Below are 16,665 nucleotides of genomic sequence, written 5' to 3'. Positions count from 1 at the left end.
CCGAAATTACCGAAGGTGCGGCTTTTGTTGAGGAAGAGGGACACTTTTGCCTCATCCAGGAGGTGGCAGCATAGTATTCTATTCCTTGTATCAGTGATAGTGAATGAATCCGTGAGTTGTTGAATTGTTGATGATTGTTGGACCAGTGGAACCATTGTTTTTGTTTTCAGAATTTGGTCATTTTTTTCCTGATAATTTAATTGTCTCGTCGTCTCAATCTTTTATGGAGTTAATTCAAGGGTAATTGGGGGGTGTTGGGGGGGTAAATTGACCCGTTAATTAAATATCTATTTTTTTCATTTTTAGTTCTCCAATACCTGCCACTTAACCCCACGTTAATCTCTTATTTTATTTCAATTAAACATTAAGTGCAATAAAAACTGCTGTCTGTCATTATTATGAATAATAATAACAATAATAATTATTTTCTTCTTTATTTATGTAGTATTTGCATATTTCCTTGAATTCTTTTTGGATTTACACAAATTCTGTCAAAATTTTCAGAATTTCTTAGAATTTTATTGAAGATGGAGATTCGTCATTGTTCTAGGTTTTCATCGAGAATATTTTATGAAAAATGAATCGTCTGCCAATGCACAATGCCCTGAAGCACCTAGGATGGCTGGAGGGCACCTGGAGGACGATATCCCCTGGAGAAGGCCAGTACCCGACCCTCAAAGGGTTCAGGTACGAGGAGGAGATCAGGTTCATCTCCATTGGCCAACCGATGTTCAATTATGAGAGCCAGACCTGGCATCCTGAGAAGAAGAACCCCATGCACCGGGAGGTGGGATTCCTCAGGGTTATCCCGGAGACTAATAAAGTTAAATTGATTTTGGCGCATAATTTCGGGGTGACGAGCATCGAGGAGGGGCACACGGAGGGGATGAATGTGATCCTGGAAAGCACTGGGGTCCAGAGGATGTCTGAGGGGACCAAGGATCCTCCTGTTGTCAAGGTGACGTCAATGGCCTTGAAATTCTTGCGGCCATTCGTTTATTTCTACGAGCATTCGTTTCGATTTTCGAATTTGTCGTGATTTTTTAGTCATCGGATTTTTAAAAGAGATTTATTTATTTTTTAGTTGAGGAGGGAATGGAAACTCGACGGAGAGACTCTAGAGCAAATAATCTACATGGCCACAACAACAACTCCAGATCTAACAGAACATCTTCGTGCCAAATACAGCAAAGTAATTACAGGGATTTAATTAATCAAAATTACTTTGTACTGAATAATTTTTCTGAGATATTCCTGTGATACATCGATTATTTGTTATTAAAACTGGATTTTTACTGCCTAAATAAATTCATGGCTTGCAGTATCACCTGATCATGAATATTTAAGGGTTTCCACCCCTGGACTCCACCCCAACGTGGTTCATCAAAAATTCTCTATATTTTTTCCTCAACACGCGAACACATGTCGTCCTAAATTACCACTAGGATTTTTACTCTCGTTTCAACGAAGGAATTTCAGAGTCCGGGATGGAGTTGTCTCATTATTTCTTGCGATTATCCAAGTTTGGAGTCGTAAAATGGGGAAAGGGGGTGAGTACAGCTGGTGTAGGTGGGAGCTGGGAGCTTCCGGTGAAGGGGGATTGGAAAACACCTGTATTGAGTCCAACCCCTAGCTGCAATACTCCGATTCCCCAGTGCGACAGTTGCTCACTGCCAAGTGAGTCGAAGGGGTCGTCGATTTCTATTTTATCCGTCAATACAAATTATTTACTCTCACTATCCAGTTGTGAATAAAACTGAAATCAGAATTTGATCCCGTAATTACAGGTAATTATCTTACAACTCCTTAATTATAATTTATAATTACAATCCGGAAATTAACGGGTTTATTCATTGAAATACGTCGGAAGATAGATAGCGATCCTAAATTTTTTGAATCGATACTAAATTGCATTTCGTTATTTTTTAGAAATATCTCTGTAAATAAATGAGATAGCAACTTACATGTGCAAACCTTTTTTGTAATGCAAAAGTAGCTCTACAAAAAAGGTTTAATTGAAAATTCAATTATCCCCCATACTTTCGGAGATATTTCCAAAAAGCTCACCTAAAAGTTGTGTCGATATATTTCTCTTCATCTCCGCGGGCGCTAAATATCAATAACCAAATAATAATTAATAATATAATAATAATGAATGAAATAATGAATATTTGGAATTATTGATACTCGGAAAAATTCATTCTTCAACCCTGAAATTCCCAAATAACCTAGGACTCGAATGGAGTTCAAATGAAACGAAAGAAAACCGAAAGATTCAGAATCGATGAAGAGAAAAATCTGACACCCAGGGAACTGTCAGCATGACACCCCTCTTCGACAGCCAGGATTACTACAAGAAGATGCTGGAGCTGCAGGAGAAGCTGCGCAAAAGGTGAGTAAATCCCTCAAAAAAAATCTCCGACTCCCCAAGACGCAGCACTAATTTTATTTTCACTTCCCCAGCGAAGAAGAGAGGATTCGCCTGGAGGAGCGTTTCAACCACCTGGAGCAGGAGTCTCGAACGAGGTGCGAATCACTCTAACCATTCGATAATTCATTAGGTTACCCTAAATCCGCAGTCATCTATTTCAACAACGCAGTGCCAGAAACATCGGCGACCTGATTTTCAGTCATCAAATCGATATTCCCCAGGAATTCATATCTCACTCGTAAATCATCTCCAATCGAAAAATCAATGGTGACGACAAGTACCGAATGCCTGGTACCGTTGTATCTATCTCAGGAACATTCAATGTCACGAGTAGCGTGTCTAGAGGAGTTTAGTCGATTAAACTTGCCCGATGAAACTCTGTCCTGAAAATTCACCTCCAACCACCCACATTCGATTCTCCAACACAGGAACGTCATTGGATCTTCGTTTATTGTTTGCAGGCACGAGGCATGCATAAATAAACTCAGAATGAGGTACATTGAGTTTCTGGAGGAGGAGAGACTGAGGGATGAGAGGAATACCAAATTACTGGGTGCATTGGACAGGGTTGACTCCAGTTTGGCCTTGATGAGTGCTAAGACTGATAAACTTCAGTCCTTAAGGGTAATTAAGCCCATTTACTCATCCAGAATTATTATCTCCATTTAAAAATTAATCTCTCCATTAATTCTCCTTCAACATCTGATTTTGTTTCTAAACTCGAGAGATTGAAATAAAATTTTATTCCTCCAGAAGGAGTACGAGGCCTCGATATTGCGAGCGAGTGGATCTCGTCGGACCCCAAGTATGGCAGGAGATTCTGGTATTCTAAGTCAGGGAGAAGATCGAAGACTCTTCAAGCCACATCTCACGCCTTCTCCATCGCTCTGTACTCTAGTGCCGCCACGAAGAACGCAGACCTATTCCAGGCCCCTCTCGTACCCTTCACGTCCCACCCTGGACTTCCATGAGCGTTTTCCCACGAAATCCCGAGACCTGAATGACACTTGGTGCCTGCCACGTCTCAAGCTCCCAGAGGAGCCCCTGAGAGCCCCTCGATATCTCCCTCAGAACTCCTCCCCCTTCCAGTACCCGGAAATCAGTCCCCTGAGACCCTCGAAAATGTCCTCCCTACTCATTCCCAAGCTGGAGGACGAGGAAACGGGAAATGCAGTGGAGAACGAGCTCGAGAGGTACATCAGCAAGATCAGGACACTCCATGGGGAGCAGGAGCAGAGCCAAGAGGATCACGAGCAGAACACCAGTGGAGATTTGTTGAACGTCACTCTCTCCGATGACGGCCTGGATCATTTACCCCAGGAGGAAAAGCAGAAGATTCCTGAGAGAATCGAGAAAGTCCTGGCTCTCGCCGAAGACCTGGCAGCTCAAGTCCCTCCAGAAATTCACGCAGACACCAATTTATCTGAAATTCAAGAAGAGAACTCCCCCCAGGAGGTAGAAACCACTAAATCCACTGAGGGAGAATCCCCAGAAAATATAGAACCCGACGTCCATGTCCCCCAGGAAGTCGAGGTTCAATCCCCCGTGATTTTATTAGAAACAGCAGAGAAAACTGATGATGGAATTGATGGAGGCGATGAAATAGAGGAATTGAAGCCCCTGGAGAGTCTCCAGGAGGTTCAGGACGTCGTGGAAATTCGGGAAGGAGTTCCCGGGGAGTCTGAAGATGCTGGGGACGTTGGAGGAGCTGAAGAGGCTCGGGGAAATAATATAGAGGAGTCTGGAGGCAGTCCAGAGGTAAAAGTCAGTGGAGAAGACGTAGGGCAGGAGAATTCGAAGGCAGAAGATGAAAAACCCCAGGAGCCGTACCAGGGAGATTATCAAGAGACTCCTGGGTACGACTACAATCAGGGAGAGAATTATCAGTACCCTGAAGGTTATCAATACAATTACGATGGGACTGGCCAGATGGAGGGGTACGCAGGGGAATACCAGGGGGAGAATTACAGTCCTGGGTATCAGGAGAGCTACCCCGAGGGGGAGAATCCTCAGTACTCACAGGGAAATTATGGAGAAGGGGCTGGAGAGTACCAGGAGGGCACCTATGAGGCAGATCCTAATGCACAGTACCAGGAGGGGAGTTATCCTCAGGAATATCAGGGCGAATATCCCACTGAGGGTCAGGGGTATGATCCTAGTTATGGATATTCTTATGGTCAGGGGTATCAGGGCTATCAGGAGACTCCTCAGGCTCCAGAACAGGTCCATGTGGAGGAGCCCAAGGTTGAGGACTCCAAGGAGGAATCCAGGGTCGAGGACACCAGGGAGATCGCCAAGAAAAAAAAGGATGTGATCAAGTCGATTTTGGAGTCGGAAACTGAAAGTAGCATTGAACGAAATACTGAGAACACTGAGAGTGATTTTGATTTTAATTAGTGAAACAGCGGATTTTACTCTTTCATTTTTCTCATTACTGAGATTTTAAAAAAATACACAATTACGTAATTATTAAGATGATCAATTGGTCGAGTTATTTTGAGAGGGTCACGTTGAAAATCGAAACATTTGTTTTTCGTGGAAAATTTTTGGGTTTATTAAAACCTTTGGGAGTTGCGATTTTTGATTAAAGTGTAATTATTCAATTAATAAATGAGAGTTTTAGTTGTAAATTTGAGAATTTCTTTGGGGGCAATTGTCAGGGGGTGGTGATCAGTTTTTGGGGTCGATCGTATGGATTTTCCACGGGCCTGCGCCAATGGTTCACCAGTTTCACTGAATTTTCCAGATGCACTTGCCAAATTATTCGTCCTCGTATCAGTTATCTATCAGACTCTGTAATCCTACGGTTTATTTCCACTGATTCATTATTTTCCTCGTAAACTCAGCTGACTCAACCGATTTAACACATATCGTTGGCAATTCCAGTTGAGTTTGCGCGTGTCGTTTCAGTATCGTTCGTCAAACCGAGGGATTCAGATGCTCTGGAGCAGCTCGTCCATTGATTCTTCATCTTCGATTATCGTTTTTCGTCGAGGCCTTCGGCTTTTGGGTGAATTTTTCCACGGGTTTCAGACGACTCACGGGAGGATTTCAGCACCAGGGGAACATCTACGACGCAGTCAAACTTCCTTGACACGTACAATTGTCCAGTGACTCTCAAGTGGAATTATCAGGGGCTCTCACACTCACCAGAATCAGCTGATATCAGTGTTGAGGTAGGCCAAAACATTTTTCAGTAGTACAATTTTATTTTTTGAAGGCGGAGAACAAGAGGATGAGTTCATGTGTAATTTGAATAAGAGGGAAATTCAAATTACAATTTCAGTAATAATTCCATGTAATTTCACAGTAAATATTCATGTTAAATTGAAAATTCAGATGAATTAAGGAATTCGTGTGGTTATGGCCCTTAAAATCCTGGAATTTTCAATAAAACCTCCACCTTTATTGATTTTATTTAAAATTTTGTTTAATGTGACTTCTGGAAATGAATTGCCAGCTGTGGAATTTGAATTTTTTATGACAGATGAGCGGTTTTAATTCAAGTCTGACGCACGTGTGTATTTTTGGAGAATGAATCATGAGTATTTTCGATTAGCTGCACTAATTGCTGAGTTTTCAGAAAATGTGAAATGTTGAATTTATCCCAGGAATTTATCCCAGTTCGCCAATTCACGCAGAATTATTTAAAGAGAGCCGATTCAATGGCCTGATGTTTTTTAATTGATTCTTTTTTTTTTAAAAGATAATATGGAGAGTCCAGTGGTGAATGGAACTCCAAAACCTAATGGAAATCAATTGTTTTACGAATTGGAGCATGAGAATGACGGGGACAGCTCGAATAATCCTGGGCAAACAGATCAACGTGATCGTGAGTATATCATTCAGAATATATTCTAGAATTGTATTTATTTAATTGTTACTGGAGGGGGAGATGAGGTGTCTGACCTCATCCACTGATAAATAGATTAATATGAATGAATTCGAAAACAAAAGTCTGTTGTCTTTCCAGTTGCTATCGATCTCAAGATATCTTCGTGGTACTCGTGTTTATCTCGACAACGTGACACGCGATGGTTTGTAAATAAACTATTTTCGGCACGCGAATAAATAAATAGATAGATCTAGGTAGTTTGCCACCTAAAACGTCAAAGTTGTCGTGAATGCGGGATTATCTCGTTAATGGATGGTTTTCGAGGAAAATGTTATTAACATTTTTTTTTGAGAATTTCTTGGACTCAAAAAAAATTCTTTTGACATTTTTCTGTACGATCCTTGGTTACTGAGGAAATCGAGGAATTTATGAGCGATCTGGAGTTATCGATACGAAAGTGCGATTGAAGCTGTAAAAATTGGGGGAATTCACTCGATTTATCGCAGACAATTTCGATATGGAATGGACTTCGAGGAGTCTGACTTCCCAAGTTTCAATTCGAGCTACAGAAGTTCTGGTAATTAATCCCTCCAATAAAAACTCATAAAATCATAATTAACGTTGATTGATGAAAAGTAATCAGTCGATTTTTCTCTTCCGCGAGTTTTTCACAGAAATCTCCAAACCTATCAAAGATAATGCTATCCATACCGGAACCTTTTTTATACTCTTAATTCAGGGCTACAAAAAAGGTCATTACAAAAAATTCAGTATTTCCATTAATTTCCCAGATATTCACGAAAAACTCAAGTAGCTATTCTAGTACCATAAGATTTATTTGTTAGGAATGTTTTATAAAAATAAATTAACTGTATTACATGAGGAAAATGGCTCTTCCGGTTGTTAGAACAGTCTGAATAACTCAGATCCCAGCCAAAAGTCCAAATAGAAAATTCGTGGACGTTACACGAATAGACTTGAGAATCGACTTCGTCTGAGAGACATTAAACTTCCCTGAGCTGTTGAATCAATACATTATTACAATTCTCTCTTGTTTAGTTACACTTACATGTTACTCCCAGTTACGAAATACCACAATTTTAGCACTGGTGCACTAAACAATCAGTTGTGAGACAGTCGAGACAGTCTCGTTGGATTTGCGTCGAGATCGTGTCCCGAATTATTTCCACAAATTCAAGACAACTCGTAGAATTATCGTGGAGTGATGCGATTTCTTTGAGTGAACTGTCGATTAATTACTTAATTCATTGTAAAATTACTCGGTACAGAGTGGGAGAGTTAATTGGAATAATTGAGTGAATTGTGACTGATTGAAATGTCGAGCAGAGGCGTGATGAGTGGAAATGATGGCTTCCACGTAATGCACCATCAACCCAATTTCTTAGTCTCAGATTATGATGAAGGTAGAAGTCTCATTTTATTCCTCTTTCAGTCAATCTAGAGTACAAATACCAATTTATCCCATCAAATCCCATCAAATCCCCAATTAATTCATTCATTTCCCCAGAATTTCTTTGAAAATATATTTTTTATAAAATTCGCAATCGTGAGTAATTATTGTTATCACTCGTACAACATGACTGTTGATAAATTCGTTATCACGATGAGTATAAATCGCGTGAATTCGGGAAGCTGAAGTAGTTGAATTGGTGTCGTGGAAACTCATGCGAATTATCGTCACGCAATCGTGAAGTGTAAAATCAGATTGGGGGGATGGATCTGTCCACAAAACACTGTGGTAATGACAATTAACCGAATATTCGAGAGGATTTATAAAAATAAAATCCCTAAAGCCTCTCAAAATTCAGTATCGAGTATTGATCGTTCGCTCGACGAACTTTTGCGTAAAACTTCTTGGTCTTCAGCCAGAGGCTCAAAAAATAAAAATCAAAAATTGGAGATAACAAAGTTTAATATGACCTAGTGAGCCCAGCGGTTTCTTTGTCAGTTCTATTCTTAGAATCTCTAGACAAGAATCGCTGATAAGAATATCTTAGCGACACGTGACAGAAACATGTGCTCAATCCCCGGTTTATCGTTCAGGGTGAGAATTAATAAATTGTTGTGCCTGTTTTACTCATCCTTTTGTTGGCTATTTTTGTTTGGTTCCGGAGTAAACAATTCCACTCGTCGGTTTATTTTTCCCGAGTCGTTATCACCCGGTGATTGGGCCAGGTGCCAAGAATATACGACAGGTTTTCTCGTGGAAACCGGTACTTCCAGTGGATAAATACCGAGCAGGATCTATTCACTGGTGAAATCACTGTGTCAAGAAATCGAATGCAATCCGATGAAATCCCAGGAAATTGCCTGGAATCGTTGAATTCCTGGAGTTTCATCTGGGAAATCATTTGAAATCATTTAAATCCTCTGAAATCTATAATCCTGAAATCGATTTAACTCAACGATTTAATCATGAATTAAAAAAAGCCTAGATTATCAAAATATTCGTTAATCCCAAATTTCTTTCGTATTTATTTTATTTCCGCAGTACTTATTACCTCCACTGCAGAATTAATGCCCCCAACGGTTTGTTATTCTCGCTCTCACAATTTTCCTCTTTGCACGCATTAAAACATTCTATTTTTACCCGCATGACTGCAATGGTAAACAATTTTCCAACGACTTCCTGTGGGAAAAATGTGGAAAGCAAACCGATGTCGATGATCTGACAAATCCAACGTAGATCGACTGATATTTGGGTCGTGGGAGTGCGCAGCGGCTGGAGACGAGAAAGTTCTTTCGGTTTAATTATCATTATGTCGAGAAATTAATTTCCCGTATGGAGGGGATTCTCATGTGGACATGGGGGTCACAACTCAATGCGTCTACCAGGCGCCTCAGTCTCTGCGTCACTTTCCTGACGTCAAAACCGTCAGGCGAATTGATTTCTGGAATTAAAAATCGACCCGAAAAATCCGGGAAATTTAATAAATCCCGAACAATTATTTTTGAGAGAATAAATTAGATCCAATTATATTTAATTTGCCTGATGACAGGAGTAATTGGAGCTTTTTGTGAATAAATATCTCGATTATTTTTGATTACGACTATCGATGCCTCGGCTTGAGAAATTTTCCACTGCGTAATCGAATAGTTCGAGTTACTCTGGAGAGTGATAAGGGAAAATTCTTGTGTCAGAAGTGATTGAACCTACGACATACGATTATTGTTGAGTTCTGGAATAATTTAATTGGGATTATGGATATGAATTTTGTTCTGAGGAATGAGAAAGATCTTCTCAATAATTTACCAGCTGTGTGTCTCAAAAGGGTGAATAAGGACAGGCAGAGGGTGATATCAGAGGGTAATTAGTTCATCGAGTAGCCAATTACTATAAAACCCGAAATTTTCCCGTCAATTACTAATTTTACTCTCGTAATTCAGTAAAAAGCTGGTAAACTAGAATAAGTGCATTTTTTTCGAAACCCTCATTACCCCAATATCTCGGTCCCGAAGCGAGATAGCGACATTTTTGTGAGTACATTTTTTGGAGAGAAAAATGAGAGCTATGAAAAAGGTGATTACGAAAATCACGCTATCTATCTCGAGCTCGAAGATATTCGCTAGAAACTGACGCTGGAAAACTGCAATTGTCCTAGTTTACCCCAGAATAGTGGATTCCTCAATGTGTGAGTTGTGAAAATCGTTGAAGAGCTGGAGTAACAAACTTAAATCGTTGACTTCAGGAAGTGAGAGCCCAGTTTTTGATGGAGCAAATGGAGCTGCTGGGAATTCAATGCGAATGGCACCATCAGAATTGCCGAATGAGATATCAGCACCTTACGAGGTCCCCCAGTTTCCCATAGAGCAAATTGAGAAGAAACTACTGATTCAGCGTCAACTCACCGTTAAGTAAGTGAATTGTTTGTAATATTTGTGTAAGGAAAAACCGAGATTATTTTCAATCGTGTCCTCATTTGCATTCTTTCGTTATTCTACAACTCATGTCCACACTTTTTCGTTATTTTTTCACAGCCTGCAGTGGCTCAGTGAACATTGTACGCAGTCCACTGACGATCAATAACTTACCACGAACTCAACCCACGCCTGTCGCTTTATTTCTTATCCCCAGCACCTCAGGTCACGCTAATCTGATAAATTCGCGAGTAATTTAATATTGGATGCTGCGATTTACGAATCACTGTCTCATCATTCTACTTTGTTTTCGTCGTAACTCGAGGAGAAGTGGTTTTACGTGAAAATTGTGAGGGAAAAGTTTGGAGATTATTTTTATATCTACAAAAAGTTTCTTATCACGTTTTCCTGTAAAACTGGCGATTCTCGAAGTAATTTACGATTACTGAAAATATGTAGTGGAGTCATTCGTAGAGAATTGGAGTTTTTGCTTTTTTGCATGAATTATCTTGGTTATCATTGGGTTTAGGAGGAAATGTTTAATAACTTTTCCTCTGGGAAATTTCATTCGCTACAAGTGGTTTTCTATAATATTTCCTCGCAAACCCGGTGGTTCTCGAGATAATCAGCAATTAGCAAAAATGAGTTAATGAATGGATTCTAAAAAATCTAATTCCGCGTTATCTGCATGTCGAATTATCCCGGTAACAGTTGGTTTTATGAAAAAATCTGAAAAGACATTTTTTATTGGAAGTCCCATTCTCTACAAAAAGTTCCAATGACATTTTTCCCTGGGACCCCTGACTATCGAGGTAACCGCGAAAAACTGAGATACTCCTCCATTTTCTATGAAACGGATCTCCCATCGAGCGTTCATCAACCAACGATTATTATCACGATATCAGATACCTCATGAAAATTTCATTTACCCTCTCCTCCTCTTAATTTCATTAACGTGACGCGCACATGTCCATTGCACGCGCATGAAGCCGTCGGTTCCTGGAGGAAATGCATTAGAGAGGGGATGGCAACCGGTGGGTGAAATTCAGTGTTTGGCCGACTGTTGAACGAGCAGGACGCCTCCGTCGGCTCAATAATTCAATTATTTAAAAAAAAAGTTCAATCATGCATGGATATTCCCGAAAAAACCCCATTAATCCATAACAAATCCAGAAAAAATCGTCTGAATCAAATCGTTGGAATGTAGTCACATCGCATTTCCAATAGTTTATTTAAAAAACTTAATTTATTGTCTATTATTTTTATTCCGAGGGCTCCAGTGACTTTTATTCCAGTGAAGAAGTGAAAATGTTCGCATATGCTATTGATTCTAAACGCTGGCTGCGGGATAATACACTTTTAGTGAAGTAAATGGATAAAATTTAAATAAATATGTATTCTCTTTCTTTTTATTTAGATCCAGTTTATAGTCAACGATATTCCAATATAATCGGATATAATCCGATATATTCCGACCACCGAATCCGAATTTTTATTAAAAATTCAAACAAGAGAAAAAATTCAAGCGAAACGATAAACCGTAATAAATCGATTTTCACTATTGCCCGGTTTTTAATAAAAATCTCGAGATCTAAAGCAAATAGCGATTTTTTTGTCATAATATTTTTTCTAAAGCTGATTGAGAGCTGCAAAAAAGATTTAGAAAAAAAATCGCTATCGCTCTTGGTTTCGGAGATATCCCGAGAAATTCCGTGAAGAGATAAATAATCTTATTACGACTAAGCGCTTCGCTACTGAATTGAAAAAAAATCCACTGAGATATTTACGAGGAAATTGAAGAAAGTGGAACGTGGAATGTTGTGCCAGGTGTTGGAGATGTTTATTAATTCATATTTATTTATTCCAGAGCTGCAAAAGACCTCGAGGAACGCAGAAGTCATTATGAGCCATCACTGGGTCCAGATGAGATCGAGCATCCCTTCAATCTCGAAGAGAGTGACTTTGTCCCACATTTCCAGAGGGTCTCGATATCTGGAGAGGATACATCAGGGGTAAATATAATTTCCAGATTCTCCTGAGAAGATCCCATACGATTTCCCCTTGACTTATATATTTCCTGGGATTTCATTTCCCAATGAAAAAAAAAGATGTTCTCTTTTATTCGTCGGGGCAGTACCTGCTGACGAGTAGATGAAATTTCTCATTTTTTTTAATGTTGGAAATATCTTGAAATCGGATTTTCCCTGTCGTCAGCTGAGGGAGGCCACAGCAATGCGGTTTTACACGGAAAATTCACCCCTTTCTAGATCGTACGTCATCATTTTGAACTCCAGCTCAATGTGTAATCCAACGACTCGCGCAACACCGGAAAATAAATTCGATAATTTTGTACTGAGAATTGATGGAGCCCCTCGTTCTGTTTATGAGTCTCCAATTGAGGGGACAGATTTTAATTCGCTGCGCAATTTAATGAAATCAATGCACCAAATGCTTTTTCCACTGAATTCCCTTACACTGATGAAATAAATGAATTATCCGGTAAACAGCCGGTTTTATCGAAAAACCGTGCGATACATGTTTTGTAGAGAATTGAACCAGCTATAAAAAGTTTAATATCACTTTTTTCCGTAAATCCACTGGTTCTCGGAATATCTACAATAAATGAAGATCCCCTTAACTCCCAATTAAAAGTCAGAATTCTGCGATTCGCCTCTAGCATTCGCCTGGAATAATTGACGAGTTGACTATCAAATTACTCGAGCAATTATTTTCCAGTGCTGGGTCAAACCTCCAAGTGCAAATAGTCTGTAGATAACCGGAGAAGCCAAAAAAACTTAGCTATCCCCTTTAACAGACACGAGTTACTCTATTGACTCGATAAACTGAGACACGTCCAGTTTGACGCTACAGTGACCCAAGCAAGGTCATCTCCAATCAATATATTCCTTACAGACGATATCAAAAGACAATTTCATTGGAACTCGATTAATCGTCGGCCACAAATCAATTACACCAATTTTTTTACATCCAATTGAGAGAAATTTGATAAATTCAAAATGCTATTTCGCCTCGATCCCTCGTGTAGTCTCATTAGCATTTAATGGTCTTGGGTATTTTTTAATTACGTGCAGGTGCCCTTGGAGGATCTCCAGAGAGCCTCGCAGATGCTTGTCCAGGCTCTGGATATCCGAGAGAAATACATGAACAACTCGAGACAGACATTTCCATCAATAGCTGCGAGATTTCTCAGAAGTGTCGATAAACGTCCCATGAATGTCGAGGACGAGGTACAGCACGACGATCGAATGGCGATAGCAGGTATTCATGAGTTAATTAATAAATTGTATTTTGCATTCTTTTTTTTTCGTTCTTCTGGTCGTAATCTCTGTTAATTCCTGGAACTCTAGACAGTAAATCCGATAAATCTCCAACAGCCAGTGAATTAGCCATCTTCGAGACGAGGTCAGACGCTGACATCGATGCCTTGATAAGATTTAACGGCTGCACAGGTTCCTTTCCTTTATTTCCTAGATATCCTGCCATCACTCCTTGTGGAGCGTTAGGAGATTATTTCAATAATATCTCAGAACCCTCTGGGCTTAGCGGGAACCTCAAAGGATGTTTTTTGTTGAGAATTTCGTAGGTTACAAAAAAGGTTCTTTGAGGTTTTTCATTCATCCAGCGGTTGAGGAAATATTGTAGAAATAGTCTAGACACAATTTCTCAAGTTTTTGCTTGATGAAAAAAATCACCGAGAATTTTAATGGAAATATCTCATAAACGGGTGATGTTATGAAAAATATCAACTGGACGTTTTCCGTTGAGAATTTCATCCGCTACAAAAAATGTCCTATTGAACATTCACCTAAACCCCTTAATTCCTGAGATATTCCCAAAAATGTTCGTTCACTTTTTCGATACATTTTTCTCCACTTGAAAATTATGTGAATAAAGTACTAACTTTGATATCTGAATAATTAATGGATCAGATCACCCGGTGCATGCGCCAGCATCGCGAGACCCTTGGGCCTCTGACATACCCCCAGCGAAGAATTACAAAATAGCACCAGTGAATGGAGTATTCAACGTGTTTGCCTCTGAAGAGGATCACCAGAATGGCAAACCCATTCCCTATGCATACCCTGACCTTGCGACCTTCGTCAGGGACATGAATCTCCTTTGTTCCATGATAGCTGACGGCCCCCTCAAGTCCTTCTGCTACCGTCGATTGAGTTACCTGTCATCCAAATTTCAACTCCACGTGTTGCTGAATGAATTGAGAGAACTAGCCAGCCAGAAAGCTGTCCCTCACAGAGACTTCTACAATATCAGAAAGGTACTCAAATGATCCTTCAAAAATTAATGACACAGAGGAATGTATTTTGCAGAAGGAATAATCTACGTAACTTTGCAAACTCCACCTGCCATAAATCACTCCATTAAATTAATCAGCGAGTAATTATCTTGACAGGTCGACACTCACATCCACGCCGCCTCTTGCATGAACCAGAAACACCTCTTGAGATTCATAAAGAAGACCCTGAAGAACCACGCAGACGAAGTGGTAACTTGCTCGAAGAGTGGAGAGATGATGACCCTCAGACAAGTGTTCCAGTCCATGAATCTGACAACTTACGATCTCAGCGTTGACATGCTCGACGTTCATGCAGTGAGTCTCTCAATTAACATCCCCCACTCAATTAAGTCTAAAGCCTAATTAATCTTCTCCAGGATAGGAACACGTTCCACAGATTCGACAAATTCAACGCGAAATACAATCCAATCGGTGAATCACGACTGCGCGAGGTCTTCCTGAAGACAGATAATTACCTAGAAGGCAAGTACTTTGCTCGTATAATAAACGAGGTATCGTCAGACCTTGAGGAGTCCAAATACCAGAACGCAGAGTTGCGTCTGTCAATCTACGGAAAAAGTGCAGACGAATGGGACAAATTGGCGCGTTGGGCGATTAATGGAAATGTTTACTCCGACAACGTTCGCTGGTTGATTCAGATCCCCAGGCTCTACGACATCTTCAAGCTAAACAAACTGATGACAAATTTCCAGGAGATCCTCAACAATATTTTCCTTCCCCTCTTCGAAGTGACAAACGATCCCAGCACCCACCCAGAGCTCCACAAGTTCCTGCCGTACCTCATTGGTTTCGATTCAGTGGATGACGAGAGCAAACCAGAGAATCCACTCTTCGATAAAGATGTGGCACCACCTGAGGCCTGGAATGACGTGGAGAATCCACCCTATGGATATTACCAGTACTATACGTACGCTAATATGACCGTTTTGAATCACTTCAGAGCTGAGCAGGGGCTCAATACTTTCGTCCTTCGTCCCCACTGTGGAGAAGCTGGACCAATTCAGCATCTTGTCTGTGGGTTTATGATGGCGGAGAATATTTCTCATGGTCTTCTCCTCAGGAAGGTCCCTGTTCTCCAGTATCTTTATTACCTCGCCCAGATTGGCATCGCCATGTCTCCACTCAGCAACAATTCACTCTTCCTAAATTACCACAGAAATCCCCTGCCTGAGTACCTGGCCAGGGGACTCTGCATCAGTCTCTCAACCGATGATCCTCTACAGTTTCATTTCACCAAGGAACCTCTCATGGAGGAGTACAGCATTGCCGCACAAGTTTGGAAATTGAGTTCCTGTGACATGTGCGAACTAGCAAGAAATTCAGTGCTGATGAGTGGCTTTCCACACAAGGTATGAATTTATTAATCGTTCAAGGATTATAACAAATTTTTTAAGGCTCCTGAGGTTATTAAGGCCTTCCATTTAATTCTCCAGAGCAAGCAGTACTGGCTGGGCCCTAATTACACGAAAGAAGGAGTTGCAGGAAACGATATCACCCGGACTAATGTCCCAGACATCCGGGTATCATATCGCTACGAGACTCTTCTAGATGAGCTATCCAACATCTTCAAGGTTGTTGAAAAACCAGATGTGTGTACAAACAGTGCATAAAATATTTTTTACATCTCCCCAAGTCCCTACGACTTTTCCCTTATTTTCTAATCCCTATAAAAACATCTTATTAAACTTATAGAACTTTATACTCAAGATCTCTGCAACAACGAAAGAATACTCTTTAACAAGTTTGACACTTGTTCGTCTTACGAATTACAAGGGCTTCTTAAACTCAATTTTCCATTCTCCATTGAAGGAAGAGCTTTGTACTGAATTTCTTGTGACTCCAATTGAATTACCGAGTCTTAAATCGTGTCCTCTGTACCATAAGATATATTGTACATAAGTTTCAGGCAGCTATTCATTAGTTTCGTTTGAAATTCACTCGTAATTATTGTTTTTATTATATTTTTGTATGTTTATACTGTCAAATTGAGTTCCACTGATTCATTTTTAGATGATTGTTCCAGTTAATTAGGAAATTATTTCTCAATCTCTGTTGAGTCGTAGATTCAAGAGTGATTAATATAATTGCATCTGTCCCTGCTATAAAATGCATGAATTATTAATTGACGAATCAACGATAATTGAAGGATAGAAAAGCCAGAAGACCCTGTGTATTCTATTCCCT

General features: G+C 40.1%; 3 protein-coding genes across 11 annotated transcripts; all 3 read left to right on the top strand.

Moving 5' to 3' along the window:
* The first annotated feature begins 24 nt into the window (after positions 1-24).
* LOC105268599 (THAP domain-containing protein 4-like) lies at positions 25-1,279 on the top strand. 3 transcript variants are annotated; one of them, XM_011308279.1, is made up of 3 exons: positions 25-111; positions 551-958; positions 1,085-1,279. In XM_011308279.1, exons 2-3 carry the CDS (start codon positions 578-580, stop codon positions 1,208-1,210), a joined length of 507 nt encoding a protein of 168 aa, XP_011306581.1. In that variant the 5' UTR covers positions 25-111; positions 551-577; the 3' UTR covers positions 1,211-1,279. The 3 variants fall into 3 exon arrangements, with proteins under 3 accessions (XP_011306581.1, XP_011306580.1, XP_011306579.1); XM_011308278.1 differs by having other exon boundaries at positions 99-262; XM_011308277.1 differs by having other exon boundaries at positions 100-240.
* Positions 1,280-1,672: 393 nt separating this feature from the next.
* LOC105268597 (midasin-like) lies at positions 1,673-4,839 on the top strand. The gene is made up of 5 exons (XM_011308268.1): positions 1,673-1,787; positions 2,233-2,392; positions 2,464-2,526; positions 2,893-3,055; positions 3,185-4,839. Exons 2-5 carry the CDS (start codon positions 2,322-2,324, stop codon positions 4,826-4,828), a joined length of 1,941 nt encoding a protein of 646 aa, XP_011306570.1. The 5' UTR covers positions 1,673-1,787; positions 2,233-2,321; the 3' UTR covers positions 4,829-4,839.
* A 68-nt stretch (positions 4,840-4,907) lies between these two features.
* AMPdeam (AMP deaminase) lies at positions 4,908-16,594 on the top strand. 7 transcript variants are annotated; one of them, XM_011308269.1, is made up of 9 exons: positions 4,908-5,607; positions 6,138-6,263; positions 9,977-10,142; positions 12,013-12,157; positions 13,238-13,424; positions 14,096-14,442; positions 14,578-14,775; positions 14,838-15,830; positions 15,915-16,594. In XM_011308269.1, the coding sequence occupies exons 2-9, from the start codon at positions 6,143-6,145 to the stop codon at positions 16,089-16,091; spliced, it is 2,334 nt and encodes a 777-aa protein (XP_011306571.1). In that variant the 5' UTR covers positions 4,908-5,607; positions 6,138-6,142; the 3' UTR covers positions 16,092-16,594. The 7 variants fall into 7 exon arrangements, with proteins under 7 accessions (XP_011306571.1, XP_011306575.1, XP_011306573.1 ...); XM_011308273.1 differs by lacking the exons at positions 4,908-5,607; positions 6,138-6,263 and adding an exon at positions 6,770-6,843; XM_011308271.1 differs by lacking the exons at positions 4,908-5,607; positions 6,138-6,263 and adding an exon at positions 7,277-7,690.
* The last annotated feature ends 71 nt before the right edge of the window (positions 16,595-16,665 follow it).

The sequence above is a fragment of the Fopius arisanus genome, unplaced genomic scaffold (assembly GCF_000806365.1).
Source record: "Fopius arisanus strain USDA-PBARC FA_bdor unplaced genomic scaffold, ASM80636v1 scaffold00059, whole genome shotgun sequence".
NCBI lineage: Eukaryota > Metazoa > Arthropoda > Insecta > Hymenoptera > Braconidae > Fopius > Fopius arisanus.
Note: the sequence above shows the minus strand (reverse complement) of the source record. Positions and strands in the feature narration are given on the sequence as shown.

Bases quoted from the DNA above. Each gene is read 5' to 3' on its own strand.
- LOC105268599 (XM_011308279.1), top strand. From the start codon at position 578: ATGAATCGTCTGCCAATGCACAATGCCCTGAAGCACCTAGGATGGCTG. The intron at 959-1,084 runs GTGACGTCAATG...TTTATTTTTTAG, and splicing joins AGGATCCTCCTGTTGTCAAG to TTGAGGAGGGAATGGAAACT.
- LOC105268597 (XM_011308268.1), top strand. From the start codon at position 2,322: ATGACACCCCTCTTCGACAGCCAGGATTACTACAAGAAGATGCTGGAG. The intron at 2,527-2,892 runs GTGCGAATCACT...TATTGTTTGCAG, and splicing joins GAGCAGGAGTCTCGAACGAG to GCACGAGGCATGCATAAATA. The intron at 3,056-3,184 runs GTAATTAAGCCC...TTATTCCTCCAG, and splicing joins ATAAACTTCAGTCCTTAAGG to AAGGAGTACGAGGCCTCGAT.
- AMPdeam (XM_011308269.1), top strand. From the start codon at position 6,143: ATGGAGAGTCCAGTGGTGAATGGAACTCCAAAACCTAATGGAAATCAA. The intron at 6,264-9,976 runs GTGAGTATATCA...CGTTGACTTCAG, and splicing joins GCAAACAGATCAACGTGATC to GAAGTGAGAGCCCAGTTTTT. The intron at 14,776-14,837 runs GTGAGTCTCTCA...AATCTTCTCCAG, and splicing joins ACATGCTCGACGTTCATGCA to GATAGGAACACGTTCCACAG.